Source organism: Talpa occidentalis, unplaced genomic scaffold (assembly GCF_014898055.3).
Source record: "Talpa occidentalis isolate TD23 unplaced genomic scaffold, MPIMG_talOcc4v2.1, whole genome shotgun sequence".
In the NCBI taxonomy this organism is placed as follows: domain Eukaryota; kingdom Metazoa; phylum Chordata; class Mammalia; order Eulipotyphla; family Talpidae; genus Talpa; species Talpa occidentalis.
The window spans coordinates 148876058-148898222 of NW_026555331.1; the positions used below are offsets into that span (position 1 = coordinate 148876058).

General features: G+C 38.1%; 2 protein-coding genes and 1 pseudogene across 2 annotated transcripts; all 3 read left to right on the plus strand.

Annotated features, from left to right (window-relative positions):
* The first annotated feature begins 4975 nt into the window (after nt 1-4975).
* Nucleotides 4976-5908, plus strand: LOC119255693 (olfactory receptor 2A2-like). The gene has a single exon (XM_037523142.1). The coding sequence runs from the start codon at nt 4976-4978 to the stop codon at nt 5906-5908; it is 933 nt and encodes a 310-aa protein (XP_037379039.1).
* Nucleotides 5909-10485: 4577 nt separating this feature from the next.
* On the plus strand, nt 10486-11418 carry LOC119255752 (olfactory receptor 2A5-like). The gene has a single exon (XM_037523268.1). It carries the CDS (start codon nt 10486-10488, stop codon nt 11416-11418), a length of 933 nt encoding a protein of 310 aa, XP_037379165.1.
* Nucleotides 11419-17509: 6091 nt separating this feature from the next.
* On the plus strand, nt 17510-18499 carry LOC119251337 (olfactory receptor 2A5-like; annotated as a pseudogene).
* Nucleotides 18500-22165: the final 3666 nt, after the last annotated feature.

Here is a 22165-nt window from a genome sequence, read left to right on the forward strand (position 1 = left end):
GGAAGGGGAAGCTTGATTTAGGCTATCTTGACATTGTCTTCACAATTTCTGTGCCGCATTACTTATGAGTGTTAATCTACCATTATGATTGTTTTTGAAACATTTAGGTAAAATGAATATAATAGTAATGGGAAAGATTATAGTTTGTGTAGATGTTAATCTAAAAATATGTAAATATTTCCTTTTGCTTTGTAATGTAGATTCTAGAGTTGTAGAAAAACTTCATTATTAACTTAATGCACATTTATATAAATGCAATCATATTTATATAACCGAGGAATGGCTCTCCATTTTTTTCTGACATGATTGCTATGGGCTGCTGTACTCTCAGTTCATGCCTCCCTTAAGCTACTATTTTGACAATATTGAAAAATGTATTGCATTTACTTTCAAGGATCCTGATAGGTTATTGTTTACTTTCCAACTAACAAATTTATCACCAAAGCAATGCCGCTGAAACTCCAATTTTCAGCATCACTTCAAAGCAGGCGTAAGACGTTTGTTCAATTTTTGTTGCCAATTTCTCCTCAGATACAACATGGCCAATATCTTCAAACATATTTAGCAATATCCCAAATAAATACCATATTTAAATTACTGTATTAGTCAGATTTTCTGAAAGAAAGAGGTATTCAGTGATTAAATTCTAATTATGAACTATTTTACTACTAAATTAAAATTCACACCTTAGACAATAGATAGAAACTAGTGATCGAAGATATTTATGAAGTGTGAGCCTGTCTAGAAGCTTAAATTCATAAAAGTGCAGTAATTTTAGGAGCCTGTAAGTTCAGGTGTGCTATGTTGCTATCTCTGCCAGGTTGTGACAGGAGATATTGAAATCTTGTGGACACTGTGAAATGCCAATGTGTCGTCTATCCATATCTGTCTGTATATATGTGTGTATATCTCTATTTATATTTAGAATTATTTATTCATGCATTATCACACACTCCTTGAGTGCCTTCGTTCACCTAGAATTTCAGTGACTGCCGTAGAGACATAGCATCCATCACTGTACCTGTATAACAACTCGAAGGAGTCATCTTAGCTCAAAGAATATGTCTTTCATGTCAAACACTCCTCATGTTTTATTTTACCCTGGGGATTACATAGGATTTTTATAGTGAGCTTGCGGTCCCTTCACTGTTTATGTTGTCAGTTCTTATTCATTTAATTCATGCCTGACGGCCTCCTCATGTTTATCTCTGCTAGGGAGAGTAGAAAATGGCTCTCTTGGTGAGAGGAAGCTGGGAGAGGATAGAGATGGTTATGAGAGATTATGTGAGGATGTCCTGGTGCATATTACCCCCAGGCTTATCAGGATTTATTAAAATCAGGATTTTCTCTGAAAATATCAACAGAATAAATGACATACAGACCTGAATTTTCTCTATTTTTGTGGTGTTTAATATACGATTAAATATACGGCAGCTTTTTCTATGTCAGTTTTCGAAATATGAAAGGGAAACATTAAATATCATTAAAAGTTTAAATGTTAAATGAAAATATAAAATATATTAAAGTCTTTTAATGCTGATAATAAAAGAAGAAGCAGGCTGTCACCTTCCTGTCTGTCGTGTCTGTGGACATACAGGGACACCCCAGGGTGGTGCCCTCAGTGTCCTGCCCACTAACCCCTCTTCAGGCTCACACAGTTAGACCAGTGGCTGCACAGTGTGATCACACTTGTATTTTGAAGGCCCCTTATGAATTTTCAAGCCAGATGAATTACATTTACTGACTCTGATATTTTCACAGGGTTTACAATAATTTCCAGAATATTGATTTGCAAATTACTTTTATAAGTATAAAAGAATCTCAAGACCTATGAATTATTCTAATTCATCATCCCCTTAAGGGACTGAGATCCTATTATATTCGCATTTGTAGCTCTGTAAATCTTGTATTGGTCTTGTGGGTAAAAGTCTTGTTAGATAAAACATTGTATTTCAGAGCTGTGGTGTTGAAAATATATAATGATCCTTAGTTGTAACACTCTATATGCAAAGACCTCCCCTGTGAATGTTTGGTGTTGTCCTTACCTCATCCTAGGTGATATTCCCCTGGGAAACAGAGCTAACTCTGGGACCACAAATTGGAATTGTGGAAAAAATAATACATTTGATGCAAAGTGAGTATTTGTATCATTTGGTCTTCATTCACACGTGAAAGTGTGTCTGAGGAAATCATGAACAGTGGGGTAGGAATTGCCAATTCTACAGGAATCATGTGGAAATAGGCAGTAAAAAGTATAGGCAATCACTCCATAAATTTGTACTCAGCTCCTTGAATCCAGAGGGTAGCTAACTCAAGCTTGTAAGCACACTGGAATTTAATGTGTAAATGACAAATACATTATTGTCAGTTTATACTCAAGCTTTGTGAAGTCACTTTCCATTAAGTATTGTTGATCTTTCTTTGTATTTAATATGAAGCAGTGGCAACAAGGAACTGAAAGTGGTACATTTTTAACCATCTTTGACTAAATAGTGTTAAAAAACGGAAGTCAGAGTAATAGAACTGAGAACTAAAATGGGAAACTCCATAGCAAGGTGAGCTGGAGGTTATTATACAGCCTTGATTGGTAAATCGGGGACTCTCCCCCTTAGGTGATGCATTACAGTTGCAAAATGTCTGGGATTTTGCTTGTTTGCTTTTATCAAGTGAGAAAAGATGATGTGGTTGAGAATGATGATGGTAATGGAGGTGGTGACGGAGAAAGGGGAGCTATAGAAAGACAATAATATGTAGAAGTGACAGATATGGGTCTCCCTGGTGGCGCAGCGGTTGAGCGCTGGGTTGCGAAGCTGCCCACAGCTTCTGCAGCACCAGTTCGATCCCCGGCTGCTCCCCGGCCACCGGAGGAGGGTCCCACATGGCGCGCAGACCTCTCCTGCCGCCCGCTGCTCCCTTCAGCAGTGTACTTCGTTCCTTCTGCCTGCTCTGCTCCCCGCTCTGGCTCTGGTGAATTCTCTCACCCTCCCGCGCTTCTGACTGTACCCAGTGCGTGTATAAATAAATAAATAAATCTTTAAAAATAAATAAATAAAATAAAATTCTCTTTAAAAAAAAATTGACAGATATACCGTCTGGGAATTTACTTTAATAATAAAAGTTACACAGAATAAGTGTATTATATTTAACCACTTTCTCATTACAAGGCATAAAACCTAGGTGGAAGATAATGTACTAACTCAACAAAAAGTTAGTATGCACATTAATGGTATGCATCCATTGAAACGCGTGTCAGGGAAATTCAGTTGATATGAAAAATGTGCATATGATTCTAATTGTAATTAATAAAATGATACTATTTATGCAATTTTACTAATATGTATGAAAATATAACATAGAATGAACACTGTATGTACATTTATTGACAGTTGTCAGTATCAGCCATAGGGAAATCATTACAAATAGTATATAGTATAATATCATCTCTATAGGATTTTGTTGAATTTCATGTTTTCCCAGATATTTTTGAAAACTTCAAAATCTCATATTAGGTATGTACCACTTTAGCCACACAACAAATAAAATTAGTGAAATGAAATTTGTAAATTTAAAGTATAAAATAATCTCATATATAAAGAGAACAATAACATATTAAAGAAGAAAATTCTTAAGAATCTGGGATAATAAATGTACATTTGCTTTAAAACAAACTACTGTATAATATCAAAGACTAGGCTGATACTAATGTAAATTTGATAACATTAGTTTCCAAATGTTAATTTTGGTTAATGTTAAGGAAATTAGATTTGACTCTCCAAAAGAAGGAGTAATGCTGTATTAGGATTAATGAATCTTAAGAATGGACTATCCCTTTAACAATCTGCACGGCAAATTATATATTCTCCCTATTAAATGATGATATTTGAATAATAACAATCTTGATAAAAATATACATGATTAAACTTCCTATTAAGTGTGATAATGGCTTTGAAAATAAGATTCACCAGGGTCTCCCTGGTGGCACAGCGGTTGAGCGCTGGGTTGCGAAGCTGCCCGCAGCCTCTGCGGCACCGGTTCGATCCCCGGCTGCTCCCCGGCCACCGCAGGAGGGTCCCACATGGCGCGCAGACCTCTCCTGCCGCCCACTGCTCCCCTCAGCAGTGTGCTTCGGTCCTTCTGCCTGCTCTGCTCCCTGCTCTGGCTCTGGTGAATTCTCTCACCCTCCCGCGCTCCTGACTGTACCCAGTGCATGTACAAACAAATAAATAAATAAATAATATACATGCCTCTTAAAAAAAAAAAGAAAATAAGATTCACCATTAGAAAGAATTAGACCTTTTGATGGGTTAACTGATTTCATGCTGAATTGGGTGAGTATAAAGTTGGCAGTGAACACATTTTTAAAGTAGAAGCAGGAAAATATTGGTACTAAATGGTGTGGATAAATGACTTTGTAATATAGATCTGTGGAGACCCACATGGGTCAGCTAATCCATATTAATTTTGAAAACAGTGGACAAAGTAATACTCTCTTAGGGTTAATGACATAAAATGGAAGATATTGTATAAAGTCAAGAATGTGCACTATTCAAAATTATCATGGTTCAGGGCTAATAATCTGAGATTAGAGAAGAAATTAAATGGAACATAACATATAACTTGAGCAAAGGTAACAAACTGATATGAATCATGTTTTTATTACAATTTGGGTAATTGTACTGAGAATAGAGGAATGAATAGAATTGATCTTGAAAAATGAAAGAGGGATAAAATGGCATTATTTAAGCACTTGCATTACTGCCATTATTTATAGTTCTTGATTTTTATCTGAAAGACCAATCACATCATAATAAAATGGAAAAAAAACCACCCAAAATCAAAGAAACACTGGGAAATAATAAAGTATAGATAATCATGTATGCTTTCTCCAGGCTCATTTCAAGATAAAAAACTCTACCTTTACCTCCAGCTCTGACTTTTCTATCACGTTTCAGTCCGGGACCAACCATCATTAAGGATGGGGGAGAACCAGTCAGGGGTCCCAGAACTCATCCTGGTGGGATTCCCGCTCAGTGCAGACATGGAAGTGCTCCTCTGCTGTGTCTTCTCCCTGCTATATGTCTCCAACCTGCTGGCAAATGGCATGATCTTGGGGCTCATCTGGCTGGATGTCAGACTGCACACCCCCATGTACTTCTTCCTCTCTCATCTGGCTGTCATCGACATGTCCTTTGCCTCCAGCAATTTGCCCAAATTAATGGAAAACCTAGTGAAACACAAAAACACGATCTCCTATGCTTCATGTGCTGCACAGTTGTTTTCGTATTTGACTTTTGCTGCAACAGAGTGCATGATTTTGGTGGTGATGTCCTATGACAGGTACGTGGCCATCTGCCATCCTCTCCACTACTCGGTCATCATGAGCTGGAGACTGTGCATGGTGCTGGCCATCACCTCCTGGGCTTGTGGTTTGTCTCTTGCCTTAGGAGATCTCATTCTCTTTCTGAGATTGCCCTACTGTGGTCTCCAGGAGGTGAATTTCATCTTCTGTGAAATAGTAGCTGTCCTCAAAGTGGCCTGTGGGGACACTTGGATCAACAAACTTTTTGTCCTTGCTAGTGGTGCATTTATCATATTGGGGCCCCTTTCCTTGATGCTGTTCTCCTACATGCACATCGTCTTGGCCATCCTAAAGATCAAGTCTAAGGAGGGTCGCAGAAAGGCCTTCTCTACCTGCTCCTCCCACCTCTGTGTGGTTGGGTTCTACTTTGGCATTGCCATGATGATTTACTTGGTCCCAGACAATGGTCACAGGGATGAGCAGAAGAAAATCCTTTCCCTATTTTATGACCTCTTCAACCCATTGTTGAACCCCCTGATCTACAGTCTGAGGAATGCCCAAGTGAAGGCTGCCTTCAACAGAGTATTGAAGAAGCAGAGGGCATCATGATGGAGGGTGGAATTTTATGCAGTTGGTGTTCCTCACCTATGACTTGCTGGCATAATGAGACTCAAGTCAAAGAGCATACATTGGAGAAAGAAATTCTCTTCACAAAATGGTGTTGTGGAAACTGGACAGTTCATTTCCAACAAAATGAAACACGGCCAATATCTCATAAAACAAACTCAAAATTGATTGAAGACTTTGGAGGAAGTCCTGAAGCCATAAAATATACAGAGACAAAGCCATAAAACATACATAGACAAACCATTCCATGGAATTGGCTACATGATGTCTTTGGGGACTCAGCACCAATACCAAGGAAAATCAAAGTAATTTCACCAAGGACTGGAATTACCAGAACATATGGTAGATCTATTTTTATTTATTTTGAGAACCTCTGTGCTGTTTTCCATTGAACCTGGACCATCTATTTTCCCAACAACAATGTACAAAGATTTCATTTTCTCCATAGTCTTGCCAACATTTATTGTTTCAGATTTTTTTAATATAGACCATTCTCGCAGTATAAGGTGGCTTATCATTGTCCTTTTGATGGTATTTCCCTTGTGATTAGTGATGTTGAACATTTTTAAATGCAGCTGTTTGTCACCTATAGGTCTTCCTGGAGAAATTTCTGTCTAGCTTCTTGCCCATCCCATGCCTACGTACCTCAATGAAGGACAAAAATCAGTGATTCAAAGGAATATATGCCCTCCTTTGCTCAGTATAGCCCTCCTTATTCTAGCTGTGCTATGGAAAGAACTTAAATGTCCACTGACTGAGCAGTTTTTAAGAAGATGTGTATGGATGTGCAGGAGATGATCAAAGCAGATGACCACTTGCCACTTGTGACAAGAGGTTGCAACTGGGGCTATGCTGAGTAAGATAAGTCAGTAGGGAAAGGAAAATACTAGATGATTTCATTCAGTGTAGAATATGAAGGGAAAAATATAGGGGGTAACAAAAATAAACCAAAACAGACACTAGGAATCTGAGCATAGAATTGAGGCCACCAGAGGCAGATAGTGGAGGATGCAAATGCAGTGGATTTTGATGGAGGACTTTGGGTGCTTGGATGGTGCACATGGTACAGTAACATGAAGAGGTATGAACCTGAACCTCCAAGTCATGGCAGTGTTATCAACCAAAGTTGCCTCAGTAAAAGTAATAGATTTTTTTTTAAATATCAAAGGGAAAGAAAGTATGAAATGCTACATGTGTCACTCTGCAGGCGTCATTTCACAGTGTAAACAGGCATCAAGTCATTACATTTGTGCACCTCAAATATATAAACATTATTATGTGTCAATAATACGTAAATGAAGCTGAGAGAAAATTAAAATGGCACATGAAATATTTACTGATCCATTTGAAAGAAGTAGCTCATGTGGATAATATATGTGTTTGAGTATTTAAAATAGCTGTAGTCTCTAGACAAAAATGTGAAAAGTTAGTCCTGTTTTATATTTTTGTAAAAAATCAGGAATCTATATCTTGGAAAATGGTCTTTGCTATTACATCTGCATCCAATCTGTTAAAATATCCCATAACTGTAGACTTAGGGAATCCCCACTCCCCTAATGCCTGGATAAATGTGATTAAAAATCAGTATTTTAGATTTAGAGAAAATTATGGACCTGTCAGTTACTTTCAAAAGTTCTCAAGACATCCATTATCACAGATGAAACAATATTAAGTTCATATACTCAAAATCCATTCTGTATATTATTGAAATTATGATTATTTAATATAGATAGTCCTAATCAAGCAACTGAAGTATTTTCTAAACATTTTAAGTGTTCGTGGTAGCTGTTTGGATATTGCAGTCCTTGCTATTTGTGTCTTTATCAGGTTTGCCATAGCAGCTTCCATGGGAAACTTCTCTAACCTTCTACAAATCACAGCCTCATAATATCTATGGGGTCCATAAAGCAGCATGAATTTAGAACAGCTATAATTTTAAAGATTTGTATACTCCAATTTGTGACATCTCTCTAGGGTGCATAACCCTTGAGACCATGAAAGTCTGTGTGGACACAGTGTGATGTCAATATGTGATTTGACTTTTACCTAGAATATTCCCCAGGGAAAAGCCCAGCACATCTTTCCTCTCTTCCACAGAGAGGAGACAGGGATGTTTTTCTCCCACTTTAGGGAGAAGAAGGTAGAAAGAATCATGTCAAATTTTTCTTCCGGGAATTGTAGTTTTTTTGTTGATTCTAAATAAATCTTTACTCCTAGCGGTATAATTTAGAACTCCGTGATATGTACAAAAAACATCATCAATTGTAGCAAATGCTCCTCAACTGAGATTTCTCCCCAGATCCCTGCCACAGTGTTTTAGAACATGTCCTTTGCCTCTGAAGTTTCTTCTCTTGGTGAAAGGGGATTCCTGAGGAGTATCCAGTGCTGAGATCTTGGTTTATTGTATTTTTTTAAATTGCGGTAATGCTGTTTTACTCCACTGTTTGTGATTTAGAGGTGCCATCTCCTAATGTAAAATAGATAAATTGCAGATGATTTTTAATCTAGGGTGTTGAAGTAGAGCAGGGAGGCTGCAGAAACCAACATGAATTTGTAGAGGATATCACATTCCTGGTGAAATACACTGCTCTCGCCTGACAAGACTGTGTACAGATAAAGGGAATAAATGCCCAGATTTCACCCCTAATCCAGCTCTGGAAATTTCTGTGCCCTGAAGTGTGGGTGTGGTGGTGGTGGTGGTGGGTGTGTGTGTGTGTGTGTGTGTGTGTGGTGGTGGTGGTGTGGGGGAGTGTTTCTGATATTTTGGCAGTTTTCTCATCATCTTCCAGTGTGGTGAGGGTTGGTCATTCAAATGATTCCAATGTATTGTTGGCAAAGGAACCTGGAATGATGAGAAGCCTCATATGCAAGCATTTCCTCTGGAGAAGGCTCTGAAATGGCCAAAGGAATCCAAGAACCTTACAATGCCTACCCCAGATCAGACATTCTGAGAGAAACCTCATACTAGAACTGAAAATTCTGCTCACTATAACAGGGAGATCTCCTTGTAGAAACAGTGTAAGAGGTAAGATGGTCACATAGTTATTTCTTTTTGCAACTCTCCTAGGCTATCACCAGATATTAATAGTTATTAGACACATAAACTGCTGATATTTACGAAATTGCCCTACAACGTAAGATGGAGTCAGGGCCGATGCCATTGACTAGAGCCGGAGAGAGCGAGGCTCCCTGCTCCGGTTCTGGGTGCTCAGGGGAGAAGGCACTCACTGACCTGCAGACCTTCATTTCTGAAGTTCTTCCATCTGCTATTATTGTAAGGATTTTGTTGGGAAGGGGAAGTTTTATTTCATCTATCTTGACATTGTCTTCACAATTTCTGTGCTGCATTGCTTGTGAGTTTTAATCTACCATTATGATTGTTTTGAATTTAAAATGTGAAAGAATCTTTTCTATATAAATATAAAGAGAACAATAACATATTTAAAGAGATAATTCATAAGAATCTGGGATAATAAATTTACATTTTATTTGCTGTACAATATCAAAGACATAGGGTGATACTAATGTAAATTTGATAACATTAGTTTCCAAATGTTAATTTTGGTCAATGTTAATTTAGGAAATTAAATTTGTCGCTCCAAAAGGTGGAGTAATGCTGCATGAGTATTAAAGAATCTTAAGAATCTATTATCTCTTTAACAATCTGTACACCAAATTATATATTCTCTCTAAATGAATGATGATGTTTGAACAATGATAATAATCTTGATAAAAATATACATGATGAAACTTCTTGTTAAGTATAATTGCTTTGAAAATATGATTTACCATTAAAACGAATTAGACCTTTTAATGAGGTAACTGATTTCATGCTGAATTGGGTAAGTAGAAAGTTGGCAGTGAACAAATTTTTGAAATAGAAGCAGGAAAGTATTGACACGAAATAGTGTGGATAAATGACTTTGTAATGTAGATGTGTAGAGAAAAAACATTGGTTGACTAATCCATATTAACCTTGAAAAAAATAGGACAAAGTAATATTGTCTTAGTGTAAATGAAGTGAGTTAAAATCGTGTTTATTTTATTGGCTACAACGTGGATTATCAATAGAAGATATAAAAGGGGAGATATTGTATAAAACAAAGACTGTGCACCATTCAAAATGGTCTTGGGTCAGGGCTAATTATCTGAGATTAGAAAAGAAATAAAATGTGACATGAGGTTATAACTTGTAGCAAACTGACATCAATCATGTTTATATTACAATTTGGGTAATCGTACCGAGAATAGAATAGTGAATTGAATTATTCTTGAAAAACAAAGAAGGATATTTGGCATTATTTCGGCAATTACATGGTTCAATCAAATATAAGATATATGTGATACAACACAAATACACTCATGGGAAAAGGTATGAAAAAAGAAACATGACTAAATAATATGGTGAAATGTGTTAGTGCAATTTTATCTAAAATACTAATCACACCATAATAAAATGGAATGATTTCTCCAAGCTCAATTCAAGATAAATAACTCTACCTTGACCTCCAGCTCTGGCTTCTCATTCACGTACAGTCCTGGACCAACTACCATTAAGGATGGGGGACAACCAGTCATGGGTCCCAGAATTCATCCTGGTGGGATTCCCGCTCAGTGCAGACATGGAAGTGCTTCTCTGCTGTGTCTTCTCCCTGCTGTATGTCTCCAACCTGCTGGCAAATGGCATGATCTTGGGGCTCATCTGGCTGGATGTCAGGCTGCACACCCCCATGTTCTTCTTCCTCTCTCATCTGGCCATCCTTGACATATGCTATGCCTCCAGCAATTTGCCCAAATTTCTGGAAAGCCTAGTGAAACACAAAAATACAATCTCCTATGCTTCATGTGCTGCACAGTTGTTTTTGTATTTGGGTTTTGCCTGTACTGAGTGCATGATTTTGGTGGTGATGTCCTACGACAGGTACGTGGCCATCTGCCATCCTCTCCACTACACAGTCATCATGAGCTGGAGACTGTGCACAGTGCTGGCTATCACCTCCTGGGCTTGTGGTTTGTCTCTTGCCTTAGGAGATCTAATTCTTTTTCTGAGACTGCCCTACTGTAGGTCCCAGGAGGTGAATTTCATCTTCTGTGAAATAGTAGCTGTCCTCAAAGTGGCCTGTGGGAACACTTGGATCAACAAACTTTTTGTCCTTGCTACTGGTGCATTTATCATATTGGGCCCCCTTTCCTTGATGATGGTCTCCTATATCCGCATCGTCTTGGCCATCCTAAAGATGAAGTCAAAGGAGGGCCGCAGAAAGGCCTTCTCCACCTGCTCCTCCCACCTCTGTGTGGTTGGGTTCTACTTTGGCATTGCCATGATGGTTTACTTGGTCCCCGATGATGGTCACCGGGATGAGCAGAAGAAAATCCTTTCCCTATTTTATGACCTCTTCAACCCATTGTTGAACCCCCTGATTTACAGTCTGAGGAATGCCCAAGTGAAGGCTGCCTTCAACAGAGTATTGCAGAAGCAGAGGGCATCATGATGGAGGCTGGAATTTTATGCAGTTCGTAGTGCTCACATATGGTCTTGCTAGTATAATGAGACTCAAGATCAAAGAGGTGACAATGGAGAAAAGAAATCTCTTCACCAAATTGTGTTGGGGAGACTGGCAAGTTTATTTTCCAACAAAATGACCCACGACCACTATCTCATACAGAAAACTCAAAATTGATTGAAGACTTTGAAGGAAGTCCTAAAGCCATAAAATATGTAGAAGAAAACATATATAGACAAACATTCCATGACATTTCCTGTCATTGGCCTCAATGATGTCTTTGTGGATTCAATACCAATACCAAGGGAAATAAAAGTAATTTCACCTAGGACTGGTAATTCTGGAACATATGGTAGATCTATTTTTAATATCTTGAGAACACCTGTACTGTTTTCCAGTGGACCGGGACCATCTATTTTCCCATCACCAGTGTACAGTTATTTCATTTTCTCCATAGTCTTGCCAATATTTGCTGATTCTATTTTTTTATTGTACACAATTCTCATCGTGCAAGATAACTTATCATTGTAATTTTCATTACATTTCCCTTGTGATGAGTGATGTTGAGCATTTATTAAGGTGGCTGTTCATCACACATGTGTCTTTGGTGGAGAACTGTTTCTTTAGATCTTAGCCTATCCCATGCCTTGGTATCTCGCTGAAGAATACAAGATCACTGACTCAAATGAATATGTGCCCTCTCCTGCTTATTATAGCACTGCGTATTATAGCCATTTTGTGGAAACAACATAAATACCCATTGAATGAACAGTTTTCGAGAAGATGTGGTATGGATGTGCAGTTGGTACCACTCAACTATCAAAGAAGATGACCACTCACTACTTGTGACAAGAGGCTAGAACTGGGGAGGGTGATGCTAAATAAGATAAATCAGAAGGAAAAGTAAATACTAGATGATTTCACTCAGATGTAGATGTGGAGGAAAAAGTAGAGAGTGTAACAAAAAAAATCCAAAACATACCCTAGGAGTCTAGAATTGAGGCCACCTGAGGGAGATAGTGGAGGATCCAGAAAGGAGGGAGGCAGTCGATTACAATTAAGGATTGTGGGTGTTTTCATGGTGGACATGGTATAGTGACATGAAAGGTATGAACTTGTACCTCCAAGTCATAGGCAGTGTTATAACCAAAGTTGCCTCATTAAAAAGTAATTGGATTTTTTAAAATGTCAACATGCTGGTACTATAAAAGGAAAGAAACTATGTGAAATGTTGGATGTGTCACTCTGCAGTCATCATTTCACATTGTAGACAGGTATCAAATCATTATGTTGTGTACCTCAAATAACATTGTGTGTCAATAATACCTAAAAAAGGTGAAAGAGAAAATATGGCACTTGAAAACATTTACTGATCTATTTAAAAGTAATATCTCATAGTGATAATATATGATGTTTAATATATGATAATATATGGTGTGTAAAATACCTGTCATCTCGAAGACCAACAAATGAAAGCTAGTCATGTTTATATTTTTCTAAAAAATCATGAATATGTATCTTGAAAAATAGACTTTGGCTTTTACATCTGCATCCAATGTGTTAAAATATCCCATAGCTGTAGCCTTTGGGAATCCCCACTCAATCTAATGGCAGGATGAATGTGATAGAAAATTAGTATTTTAGATTTTAAAAAAATTATTGACCTTCCAGGTACTTTCGAAAGTTCTCAAGAGGTCCATTATCACTGATGAAGCAATATTAACTTCAAGTACTCAAAATCCATTCTGTATATCACTGAAGTTATTATGATTATTTAAAACATATAGTCCGTATCAAGCAGTGAAGAATTTTCTAAAACATTTTAAGGGCTCATGAGTAGCTGTTTGTGGATATTGAAGTCCTTGCTCATTTGCATCTATCAGCTCTACTAAGGAGCACTTTGGTTTGAGGGACTATTTCTTTATCAGGTTTGCATAGCAGGTTCCATGGGAACCTTTCTTAACCTTCTACAAGTCACAACCTCACATAATATCCATGGTTATCATAGAGCATCATGCATTTGAAAACAAATCATTTTAAAGATTTCTCCACTCCAATTTGTGACATCTCTCAAAGGTTCATAACCCTTGAGATATTTGAAAGTCTGTGTAGACTCTGTGTGATTTGACTTTTGCAATTTGATTTTTGCCTAGAATATTCCTCAAGGGAAATGCAGGAAGAATTTTTACTCACCCGAGAGAGAGAAGACAGGGATGTTTTCCTCCCACTTTAGGAAGAAAAATGTAGAAAGAATCAGGTAAAAATTTTCTTCTGGGAATTGTAGTTTTCAGTTGATTCTAAATGAATCTACTCCTTGAGGTATGATTTAGAACTCCATGATTTGTTGAAAAACCATCATCAAGTGTAGCAAACGCTCCTCAACTGAGATTTCTCCTCAAATCCCTGCCACAGAGATATAGAACATGTCCTTTGCCTCTGAAGGGCCTTCTCTTGGTGAAAGGAGATTCCTGAGGAGTATCCAGTGCTGACATCTTGTTATATTGTATTTTTTTATACTGAGGTAATGTTTTTTTACTCCACTGTTTGTGATTTAGAGGTGCCATCTCTTAATGTAAAATAGGTATATTTGCACAGGAGATGATATTTTCAATCTCGGGAGTTGCAGAAACCAACATGCCTTTGTAGAGGGAATCACATTCCTGGTGAAACATACTGATCTACCCTGATGGTCTGTGTACAGATAAATGGAATAAATGCCCAGATTTCACCCGTAACCCAACTCTAGAAAGTCCTGTCCCTGTGGTGTGTAGTGATGGTGTGTGTGTGTGTGTGTGTGTGTGGGTGATGGGGAGTTTTTCTGATATTTTGGCAGTTTTCTCATCATCGTCATCTCCCAGTGTGGTTGAGGGTTGGTCAGTCAATGATTCCAATGTATTGTTTGAGGAGGATTCTGGAAGGATGAGAAGCCTCAGATGCAAGTATTTCCTCTGCAGAAGACTCTGAAATGGCCAAAGGAATCCAAGAACCTTATAATGCCTACCCCAGAGCAGACGTTGCTAGAGAAACCTCATACCAGGAGGAAAATTCTGTCAACTGTAACAGGCAAGTCTCCTTGTAGAAACAGTGTAAGAGATAAGATGGTCACATAGTGATTTCTTTTTGGAACTTCCTTAGGCTATCACCAGATCTTAATAATTATTAGACACAGAAATTACTTATATTTACAAAATTGTTCTACAACATAAGATGGAGTGAGTGCTAATATCACTGGCTAGAGCTGGAGAGAGATGAGCTCCCTGCTCCAGTTCGAGCCCCACACTGGGGCATCCCTGACCAGCAGACCTTCATTTCTGAACTGCTAGTATTGTACAGATTCTTTGGGAAGGGGAAGTTTTATTTAGGCTGTCTTGACATTGTCTTCACTATTTCTGTGCTGCATTACTTATGAGTTTTAATCTACCATTATGATTATTTTTGAAAACATTTCAGTAAAATGAATGTAATATAATGGAGAAGATTATAGTTTGTTCAGACATTAATCTAAAACAATGTAAATAATATGCTCTTTTGCTTTATAATGTAGATTCTAGAGTTGTAGAAAAACTGTTACTAACTTAATGCACATTTATATAAATGCAATCATATTTATATAACCTAGGAATGTCTCTCCATTTTTTTCTGACATGATTACTATGGGCTGCTGTTCTCTCATTTGATGCCTCCCTTAAGCTAATATTTTGAAAATATTGAAAAGAGTCATTGAATGTTCCTTCTAGGGTCCTGATAGGTTATTGATTTACTTTCCAACTAAGGAATTTATTACCAAAGCAATGTCCCTGAAACCCTGTCATAGCATTGCTTCAAAGCAGGTGTAAGCTCATATTTTGTTACCATTTTTTTCCTCAGATACACTGTGGCCCATATCTTCAAACATATTTAGCAATATCCCAAAGAAAATCCATACTGTATTTCAGTATTTTTTGAAAGAGGTATTTAGTGATTAAATTCTATTTGTGAACTATTTTACTAGTAAATTATAATTCACACCTTGGACAATAGATAGAAACTAGGGATAGAGGATATTTATGGAGCATAGAGAAGCTTAAATTCATAAAAGTGCAATAATTTTAGGAGCTTGTAAGTTCAGATGTGCTGTTTGCTATCTATCTGCCATGTTATGAAAGGAGATACTTGAAATCTTGTGAACACCGAAATGCCAATGTGACATATACCATATCTGTCTGTATATATGTGTATATATCTCTATTTATATTTAGAATTTATTATTCACTCTTATCTCACCTAGAACTTCAGTGACTGGTGTAGAGGCAGAGCATCCAGTCACAGGAATTTATAACCACTTATAGGGGTCACCTAAGTTCAAAGAAAGAAAGGATCTTTGGTATCAAATCTCAGCTCATGTTTTATTTTACCCTGGGGATTACGTGGATCTTTATAATGAGCTTGTAAGTCCTTTTACTGTTTTTTTTTTGTTTTTTTTTTTTTGGTCAATTCTTATTCATTTAATTCATGCCTGACAGGCCTCCTCATCTAGGGAGTGGAGAAAAAGACCCTCTTGGTGACAGGAAACTGTGGATGATGGAGATGGTTATGAGTGATAATGTGAGGATGTCCAGATGTGTAATATCTCCAGGCTCATCAGGTCATATGATTAAATATATGACAGCTTTTTATATGTCAGCTTTCCTAATAGTAAAGGGAAATATTAAATATTTTTAAAAGTTAAAATGTTAAATGAAGATGTTAAATATATTAACATCTTTCAATGGTGTTTAGAGAGGAAGAGGCAGGCTGTCACTTTCCTTTCTCTGGTATCTGTGGACATACAGGGACACCTCCAGGGAGGAGCCCTCAGTGTCCTGTACACTGAGCACCCCCTTCAGGCTCACACAGTGAGAACAGTGACTGCACAGTATGACCACACTCGTATTTTGAAGGACCCTCATGCATTTTCAAGCCAGAGGAATTACATTTACTGAATCTGATATTTCACAGGGTTGTACAATAATTTCTAGAATATTTATTTGCAAATTACTTTTATAAGCATAAAAGAAGATCAAGACCTATGAATTAATCTATAGTCATCATCTCTTTAAGGGAATGACCTCCTGTTATCTTGGAATGTGTAGCTCTGCAAAACTTGTATTGGTCTTGTGGGTAAAAGTCAGCTACAACATTTTGTATTTCAGAGCTGTGGTGTTGACAGTATAAAATGTTTGTTAGTTGTAACAACTGAATGAGCGAAGACATTTGCCTGGGATAGTTGGTGTAATCCGTAGGTGTTATTCACCTGGAAAACAGAACTAACTCTGAGGCCACAAAGAATTGATACTAAATAGTATGGATAAATGATTTTGTAGTTTACATCTGTGGAGAAAAAACATTGGTTCAACAATCCATATTAACTTTGAGAACAGTGGACAAAGTAATATTGTCTTAGTGTAAATGAAGTGATTTAAATAATTTAAATCACATTTATTTTATTGGATACAACAGGGATAATCAATGGAAGACATAAAATGGGAGATAGTCTATAAAGCAGACTGTGCACCATTCAAAATGATCATGGCTCAGGGCTAATTATCTGAGTTTAGAAAAGAAAAAAAATGTGACATGAGATTATGACTTCAAGCATAGGGTAACAAACTATTATGTTTACCATAGTGAATCGTATTGATATTAACATTTGGATAATCATACAGAGAATAGAATAGTGAATAGAATTTTTGAAAAAACAAAAGAGGGATAAATTGACATTATTTCAGCAGTTACATGGTTCAAAAAATATAAGATGTATGTGTATACAAACACAGGTACACCCATGGGGAAAGATGTGAAAAAAGAAACATGGATAATAATACAGAGAAATGCATTAATGCAATGTTTATAGTTCTTAATTTTTTAACTGAAATACTTATCACATCATAATAAAATGGAAAAAAAAATCAGAATCAAAGAAACACCAGGAAAATACTCAGTCAAGTAGAGATAATCATGTATTTTTCCTCCGAGCTCATTTCAAGCTAAATAGCTCCACTTTAAACTCCAGCTCTGGCTTTTCATTCACATTTCAGTCCTGGGCCAGATATCATTAAGGATGGGGGGCAACCAGTCAGGGGTCCCAGAACTCATCCTGGTGGGATTCCTGCTCAGTGCAGACATGGAAGTGCTTCTCTGCTGTGTCTTCTCCCTGCTGTATGTCTCCAACCTGCTGGCAAATGGCATGATCTTGGGGCTCATCTGGCTGGATGTCAGGCTGCACACCCCCATGTTCTTCTTCCTCTCTCAGCTGGCCATCCTTGACATATGCTATGCCTCCAGCAATTTGCCCAAATTTCTGGAAAGCCTAGTGAAACACAAAAATACAATCTCCTATGCTTCATGTGCTGCACAGTTGTTTTTGTATTTGGGTTTTGCCTGTACCGAGTGCATGATTTTGGTGGTGATGTCCTATGACAGGTACGTGGCCATCTGCCATCCTCTCCACTACATGGTCATCATGACCTGGAGACTGTCCTTGGTGCTGGCCATCACCTCCTGGGCTTGTGGTTTGTCTCTTGCCTTAGGAGATGTAATTCTCTTTCTGAGACTGCCCTACTGTGGGTCCCAGTAAGTCAATTTCATCTTCTGTGAACTCCTAGCTCTCCTCAAAGTGGCCTGTGAGGACACTTGGATCAACAAAATTTTGTCCTTTCTTCGGAGCATTTATCTTAGTAGGCCCTTTTCCTTGATGCTGTTCTCCTACATGTGCATCGTCTAGGCCATCCTGACTATCAAGTCAAAGGAGGGCCGCAGAAAGGCCTTCTCCACCTGCTCCTCGCACCTCTGTGTGGTTGGGTTGAACTTTGGCATTGCCATGATGATTTACTTGGTCCCAGACGATGGTCACCGGGATGAGCAGAAGAAAGTCCTGACCCTCTCCTATGCCCTCTTTAACCCATTGCTGAACCCCCTTGTTTATAGTAACCCATTGCTGAGCCCCCTTGTTTATAGTAACCCATTGCTGAACCCCCTTGTTTATAGTCTGAGGAATGTCCAAGTTAGGGCTACCTTCAACAGAGTAGTGCTGAAACAGAGGACATCATGAAGGAAGGTGGAATTGTATGCAGGTGGTAGTGTTCACATATGGTCTTTCTGGTATAACAAAACTCAAGATGAAAGAGCATACAATGGAGAAAGAAAATTCTCTTCAATAGTGTTGGGGAAACTGGACAGTTTCATTCCCAAATGAACATAGACCTCTACCTCATACTATACAGGAAACTCAAATGGATTAAAGACTTTGTAGGAAGACCTGAAGCCATAAAATATATATAAGGAAACACACATAGACAAACTTTCCATGGCATTGGCTTCAAGGATGTCTTTGGGGACACAACAACAAGGGCAAGGAAAATGAAAGTAATTTCAGCCAGGAAACCTACATACTCTCTTCCATAGCTGTTGAACCAATCTACTTTGCTATCAACAGTGTACAAAGATTCTATTTTCTCAACAGTCCTGCCATCATTTGTTGTTTCTGTGATTTTTAATATATGCCATTCAAACAGGTGTAATTGGCTTATCATTGTCCTTTTGATTGTATTCCCCTGAGCTGAGTGATGTTGAACTTTTTTAATGAAGCTGTTTGTCCTGTATGTCTTCTGTGGAGAATTATCTTTTCATCTTTTTGTCCATCCCATGCCTAAGTAAATCACCGAAGAACACAAAATCAGTTATTCAAAGAAATATATGCCGTCCCGTGCTCATTATAGCACTACTTCTTATAACCATGTCATGGAAACAGCCTAAAAACCCATTGAATGTGTTTATCTTTTTTGAATGCTGAGTAATATTCCATGCAATTTGCAGCAACATGGATGGCGCTGGAAGGGATCATGCTCAGCGAAATAAGCCAGAAGGAAAAAGAAAAATACCGGATGGTCTCACTCATAGCAGGAATCTAGAAAACTTAAATAAGGGACCAGGAAAATGAATAACTATAAGAAAGTGAAAATCAAAATCAACAAAAAACTATGAACCAGAGACACTTTTTGGGGGGTGGGTGGCGGGAGGGGAGGGATTGGGGTCAGATTGAGGGTGTTGCAATTGTATGGGGAATATAAAAATAAAAAAAAAAGATATGCAAAAAAACTGAAAAAAAAAAAAACCCATTGAATGAGCAGTTCTTAAGAAGATGTGTATGAATGTGCAGTGGGTACCACTCAGCTATCAAAGAAGATGAACACTTGCCACTTGTGACAAGGGGATGGGACTGGGGGATGGCGATGCTGAGTAAGATAAGTCGGAAGAGGAAGGTAAATGCTAGATAATTTCACTCAGATGTAGAATATGGAGGAAAAAATAAAGGGAGTAACAAAAATCAATCAAAGCAAATCTTTGGAATCTGACTATAGAATTGAGGCTACCCGAGGGAGATAGTGGAGGATCCAAAAAGGGAGGAGGCAGTGGATTATGATGGAGGATTGTGGGTGCTTTGATGGTGCACATGGTGCAGTAACATGAAGAGGTATCAGCCTGAACCTCCAAGTCATGGCAGTGTTATAATCCAAAGTTGCCTCAGTAAAAAGTAATAGGATTTTTTAAAATGTCACCATTCTGGCATCAAAAAGGGTAAAAGAAACTCTGTGAAATGTTGGATGTGTCACTCTGTGGCCATCATTTCACAGTGTAAACAGGCATCAAATCATTATGTTGTGCACCTCAAATATATAAACATTGTTATGTGTCAATAATACCTAAAAAAGGTGAAAGAGAAAATTAAAATGGCACTTGAAAATATTTACTGATCCATTTAAAATAAATATCCCATATTGATAATATATGTATTAGGATATTTAAAATAGCTGTCATCTCTAAGACCAAAATATGGAAAGCTAGTCCCATTTTGTATTTTTGTGAAAAATCATGACTGTGTATTTTGTTTTTTTGTTTGTTTGTTTTTTAAAAATTTATTTATTTGTTTATACAAGCCCCGGGTATAGTCAGAAGCGCGGGAGGGCGAGAGAATTCACCAGAGCCAGAGAGGGGAGCAGAACAGGCAGACTGACAAAGAACACTGCTGAGGGGAGCAGCGGGCATGGCAGGAGAGGTCTGTTGCGCCATGTGGGACCCTCGCCAGCTGCTGGGGATCAAACTGGTACTGCAGAGGCTGCGGGCAGCTTCGCAGCCCAGCATTCAACCGCTGCACCACCAGGGAGGCCCATGACTGTGTATTTTGTGAAATAGGTTTTTGCTTTTCATCTGCAACCAATCTGTTAAAATATCCCATAGCTGCAGACTTAGGGAAGCCACATTCATCCTAATGGCAGGATGAATGTGATTAAAAATTAGTATTTTAGATTTTTTTAAAAATTATTGACCTCCCAGTCACTTTCAAAAGTTCTCAAGAGGTCCATTATCACAGATGAAGCAATATTAACTTCATATACTCAAAATCTGTTTTGTATATCACTGAAATTATAATGATTATTTAAAATATATATAGTTGAAGTATTTTCTAAAATATTTTAAGGGCTCCTGAGTTGCTGTTTGTGAGTTTCCAATACTTGCTGTTTGCATCTATCAGCCCTGCTTCAATGATGGATCGCCTTGGTTTGAGGGACTATTTCTTTATCAGGTTTTCTTTATCAAGAAACTTTCTTAACCTACTAGAAGTCACAGCCTCATATAATATCTGTGGGGTTCATAGAGCTGTTGCATCGGGCAATAAGTAGCATACTGATAAAGACACGGGAGTCATGGAGCAGGCTACATAATGCAGGATGCTGCTGAAGAGCAAGGCCTTTTTATTGATAGAATAATCATAGAGCATCAGCTCCGTGCTTTAGGAGGACAAGGAGAAAAGAATGGGTGACACTCAGGAATGTCATCTAGGGCTTGGGGGGACATGAGTCTGCTGACCATGTTATCAGCTTGATGACCAAGTGTTGTTATCGAAACCAGACCCCAGACCCCCGGTCATGGTCCTAATCTTATCAACAAGGCATTCCAATGATCAGCTTCTGGGGTCCCTTGTCATATATTGGTCCTTGGCCCCCAAGGTGCTTCTAGTCATACCTCATGATCTATGAGTTGGGAGTATGTTTATGCATCTGTCCTCAGCCCCCAGGCATTCCCAGTCATACCTCATGATACATAGCCTTCCCAGAGTGATCAAGCTTTCTGCTCTTGATTGGTATGAAAGTCACCTTGTAAGGTTTGGATCCTATGGCTGATTGACCAGCTCTGAAGGGCGGTTCTGAACTTGTCTAGGAATGTAGAACTACAGGTAACAATAATGGTGGCCAAACAGGCCGCTTAAGTCTAGCAGACCCATAGTAGAGCAGCATGAATTTAGAACAGAAATAATTTCAAAATTTTGTACACTCCAATTAGTGATGTCTCTCTAGGGTTCTTAACCCTTGAGACATTTGTAGTCTGTGTGGACACAGTGTGATGTCGATATGTGATTTGACTTTTGCCTAGAATATTCCTCAAGAGAAAAGCATAGAGAATCTTTACTCATCTCCAGAGAATACAGGGGTGTTTTTCTCCCAATTTAGGAAGAAGAAGCTAGAAAGATTGTAGTTCTTAGTTGATTCTAAATAAATCTTTCCTTCTAGAGGTATAATTTAGAGCTCCATGATTGTTGAAAAACCATCATCAATTGTAGCAAATACTCCTCAACTGAGATTTCTCCTCAGATGCCTGCCACCAGGTCTTAGAACATGTCCTTTGCCTCTGAAGGATCTTATCTTCATGAAAGGGTTAC

Coding starts and splice junctions, on each gene's coding strand:
- LOC119255693 (XM_037523142.1), top strand. CDS start 4,976: ATGGGGGAGAACCAGTCAGGGGTCCCAGAACTCATCCTGGTGGGATTC.
- LOC119255752 (XM_037523268.1), top strand. CDS start 10,486: ATGGGGGACAACCAGTCATGGGTCCCAGAATTCATCCTGGTGGGATTC.